This window comes from Gossypium hirsutum, chromosome A01 (assembly GCF_007990345.1).
Source record: "Gossypium hirsutum isolate 1008001.06 chromosome A01, Gossypium_hirsutum_v2.1, whole genome shotgun sequence".
NCBI lineage: Eukaryota > Viridiplantae > Streptophyta > Magnoliopsida > Malvales > Malvaceae > Gossypium > Gossypium hirsutum.
Window position 1 is genome coordinate 25,293,514 of NC_053424.1, and position 3,958 is coordinate 25,297,471.

The 3,958-nt window shown below is 34.3% G+C and overlaps 1 protein-coding gene across 2 annotated transcripts; it reads left to right on the plus strand.

The window, feature by feature from the left end:
- Window positions 1–1,636: 1,636 nt before the first annotated feature.
- LOC107916922 (uncharacterized) lies at window positions 1,637–3,754 on the plus strand. 2 transcript variants are annotated; one of them, XR_005908965.1, is made up of 7 exons: window positions 1,637–1,956; window positions 2,048–2,155; window positions 2,266–2,396; window positions 2,606–2,706; window positions 3,077–3,136; window positions 3,420–3,603; window positions 3,694–3,754. XR_005908965.1 is itself a non-coding variant. In XM_016846297.2 (6 exons), the coding sequence occupies exons 1-6, from the start codon at window positions 1,647–1,649 to the stop codon at window positions 3,502–3,504; spliced, it is 795 nt and encodes a 264-aa protein (XP_016701786.2). In that variant the 5' UTR covers window positions 1,637–1,646; the 3' UTR covers window positions 3,505–3,754. The 2 variants fall into 2 exon arrangements, 1 of the variants encoding a protein (XP_016701786.2); XM_016846297.2 differs by having other exon boundaries at window positions 3,420–3,754.
- The last annotated feature ends 204 nt before the right edge of the window (window positions 3,755–3,958 follow it).

Consider the following 3,958-nt stretch of genomic DNA (forward strand, 5'->3'; position numbering starts at 1 on the left):
AGCTTACTGAGCTCCATGATATCATTGTGAACCCAAACACAACTTAAAACTATTACTATGTCTCCCTCAAAGCGAGAGAGAAATAAATCTTGAAACCTGAAATTTTCAACACGCAAGAGAAAGAAAAAAAATAATTTAAAGGAGACTGAGATATGGATGAGTAGGGGATGAAAGCGTGTACTTATATAAGGGATGGGGCGAGGTAAAAAATGGAAAAAAATTATCTGGAGAATCTTAGGTTGAAAGGGCTCAAAGGCAATTAAGTTGGCTAGGGTGTTGAAATGGCCAGAAAGAAAATACTCCCTGCAGAAGCAATTAAGTTGGCTAGGGTGTTGAAATGGCCAGAAAGAAAATACTCCCTACAGAGGATGTTTTTTCTCGAGGCGTTTCAACCACCAAACTTGATTCCTTTTGAGCCTCTGCAACCCTGGATTCCTAGGATAAACTTGATTGGGGAAAATGTAGAAATCGCGAACTCAATGACTTCAGTGTGTCTACACAACCTGGACGCTTCAAGGAGAAGAATAGCTAATTAAAGCACTAACTCATGCAGTGAAAACACTAACTTATTTATTTATTCATTAATTTTTTTCTGTAAAGTGTAAGTTAATATTAATTATTGAAGTAAGATATATTACAATACGCAAGCCAAAGATTTAATCTTTTTCTGAACCTTTTAAGCAATTTTTTACTTTTTCAAAATATTATGCTTAACAAATTAACGGAAAGAAACTTAAATGGAAAACTAACATAAATAATTGTAAATGTTAAACTCACAATATGATATTGTACAAAGCAAACCAATTTAATAAATTTGTTTCGTATATTGCAAATAAGTGTACATTTGGGATGTAAAACAAAGTATACAATTGCGGAAAATTACAAATAACATAATTATCGACGTCCCAAATATATGCCATAGTTGGGTGGGCGTCAGGCACGCCTAAGGTTCTGTCGCACTAGTTGGGTTGGTGGCTCCTCATCGACTTTGACTTCGTCTTCATCTTCACGTGCATGTTAGGGTTGATCGCTACAATCATCTCATTCCTCCGTCGTCGATTGCGATCGTGTCCTAGTCGCCCATCGTACATCCCCATTGTTTGAGTCGGCAGTTGCGAGGATAAACCACCTCGGTAGAACAATGATGCTGGGGATGTTCGCGATTCCTAGGTATGGATACCTCTTCGGATAATGATAAATTTAGGTTTTAATGTTTATTCATTTTGTCATTTTTCATCTTTTTTCCGAGGGTCATTTTGGCTTTCAAGTCTCAACCTTTAAATTTTAATCAAATTATTTATTTTTAGAAAAGAAAATTGACTTAATTGTTAAAATTTTGATGGCATTGACGTGGCAGCTCATGTGTATTTTACTAAACTTCACTGTTAATATAGATAAATTTTTCTAAAAGTTTTTATGAAGCTCTTTAAAATTTGTTGATTTTAAAATATATTTTATTTTTTAAAAATTTTTATGAATTATAATTTAAATAAATTTGAAAAACTGATGGGCAAAATCTTTTCATTAAAAGTAAATAATTTGATTAAATTTAAAAAGTTGATGCGAAAAATGATTAAAAAAATAAGTACAAAGAAAAAATAATATAATGGCTTTTAATTTTAAAAATATTTGTGAATAATTAAAAAATGGTTTATTATTTTATACTCTACAGCACGGCCGTTAAAACGGTTCGTTTACTTGCAAGTTTATCAGCCATGCCGCCACCAATGCTCCGCCTTATCTCAACCACCTCCGTGTCCACCGTAGCTGGCCTCCCGCCAATCCTTACGAAACCTCCCATTTCAAATCAAAACCTTTCCATCACCCCCAGTGAAGAGAATCGACAGAAAGTGCTCCGCCTTATCTCTCGCAGAGACGCTGCTTTTCTCTCCTTAATCTCCCTCTTTCCTTCCCTACTCCATACCCCTCATGCTTCTGCCTTCTCCATTGGAATTTGTGCGCAATTCTCGCTGTCTATCATTTTTCTTTTTATTGATTTCCTTTTTCTTTTATTGACTTCTGTTTGAGTGTCTGTTGCTGTTCGCAGCAGGACCAAAGGATTGGCTTAAAGAGCAAAAGAGGAAGTCTTCGAAATTCCTATTGGCACCAATCGATGCTTCTCGACAAAGCCTTCGCTCTGTTTATCTTTTGCTCAGTAAATTACATTTTTATTTCTCTTCCCTTTTTCTTCTGTAATTACGCTGATCTGTTTGTTGTGTTTCTTTGCTTAAATTTGGTTATTTGATACTTTTCTTTTTGGAATAGTGGACAAGGAATCAACTATTTCGAATACTGATTTAGAGGAAGTGCAAAAGCTCTTGAAATCTGCCGCTAGGGATTGTGTTGTACAGGAGAGGAATTCCTTTGTTGCATTTCAAGCCAACACCGGAGTCGAGGTTTGTTCTTGTCCTTGAATGAAATCGAAATTTGTTGCGCATGGTTTCTTTAATTCTAAGTGAAAACTGTTTAGGCTTTTGATTCCTTCAAAGTTAATATATAGATACTGCCGTTGTTATATTCACTAAATTTAAACTCAAAACAAAATCTGAGAGGAATTCCTAATTTTGGGTTATAATTTTGTAGTTTGATTTTCTTTAATTCACAGGTTTGCACATTTCGTTTGATTGTGAAAAATGCTTCTTCTTTGCTTGAGAATAAGAATCCTGTTAAGCTGGAAGCTGAAGCTATGCTAGATGATCTTATAAGGTATCCGTGTTATAGTTGCTATTAATCCCTTTTTGTGATCGTGTTATACTTATCTTCATTGCTTGAGACCTAAACATTTTAAATTCTGGGTGTTGTTTTGTTATAATGTATAAGGAAATGGCAATGAAGTTTTGTTCTTAATCAAGCATGTTTTGTTCCTGAGGTGTTTGTAGGTAGAACTCGATATCCAGATCATTTTAAAGCATTTTGGGTTATTTTCCTTTAGTCTCCCTAAGATCCAATGCCTGTCGGATTCGGAATAATCCTTCATTCGTTTTCTGTTGAGTGCTAATTCGTTTTATTGCCATCATAACTTGTTTAACAGCTTAGTTTGTTAATAATGTTTAGTGTTATTTTTCTTTCTTGGCAGCTCATTTACCTCGCTTAATACTTTGGCAAATGAAAGTGATATCCAAGTTGCTTCCAGTAGGTATGGTTTTTCAGTTTCAACTCAATGTACCCAATGCAGATGGAGTTCATTTCTAGTAATATGCAGCAATATTGGCAACTTTTAAATGAACCTAACAATTCATGGATTCGTATTGTAATCATATATTGATAAATTACCATGTATTTCATGTACCATTCATATTACTATTTTCATGTAGAGTTGTGTTTTATGTCATGTTGTATTTATTTTACCGTACCAAATAACAGTTGTTGAGTTTTTGCATTTGCAAAGCAATAAGTTATTTAATTCTTGTTTTGCACAGACACAGGGTTGCAGATGCACTGAAGGATACCATAACTTCGCTTGACAAATTTGAGCAGGCGGTTAAGGACTGCCTGGAAGTATGACAATGGTGGCTTGGCTTCCTTTAGCAACTATAAATTTATGGTGAGAGATGGCAGATGCTTTTGTAGTTGGGACTTGGTGGAGACTGGAAGATTGTAAAAGTACATAAGCATGTTGTTTGACTTTATCTTTGTTGTAAATTTTGTTTTATTTTCCCATTTCTAATGTGTTTGTTGGTTTCATTGTTACAGAATTTATTGACCAGTCTTTGCTGGAATAAATTATATGAGCAAATCCTCCGAATTCTTGTCATTTACATTGGCTTTACAACTAGAAAATGTTTACTCTTCTTTTTAAGAGAATTAGCAAGTAGAATGCAGAAAAAGTGTGTGTGTGTATATATATTTTTATTTGTCAAAATCATTTTTAGATGAAATGCAAATGTTGCAAATGATAGCCAAAGACACGTGCTGGTTTATTTGTTAAGTGTTTGGATATTTTATCGGCTGGGAATAG

Excerpts from the sequence above, each read along its gene's own strand:
- LOC107916922 (XM_016846297.2), top strand. The coding sequence starts at position 1,647 with ATGGTTTATTATTTTATACTCTACAGCACGGCCGTTAAAACGGTTCGT. Across the intron at positions 2,397-2,605 it reads AAGCCAACACCGGAGTCGAG|GTTTGCACATTTCGTTTGAT; the intron begins GTTTGTTCTTGT and ends TTTAATTCACAG. Across the intron at positions 3,137-3,419 it reads ATCCAAGTTGCTTCCAGTAG|ACACAGGGTTGCAGATGCAC; the intron begins GTATGGTTTTTC and ends TGTTTTGCACAG.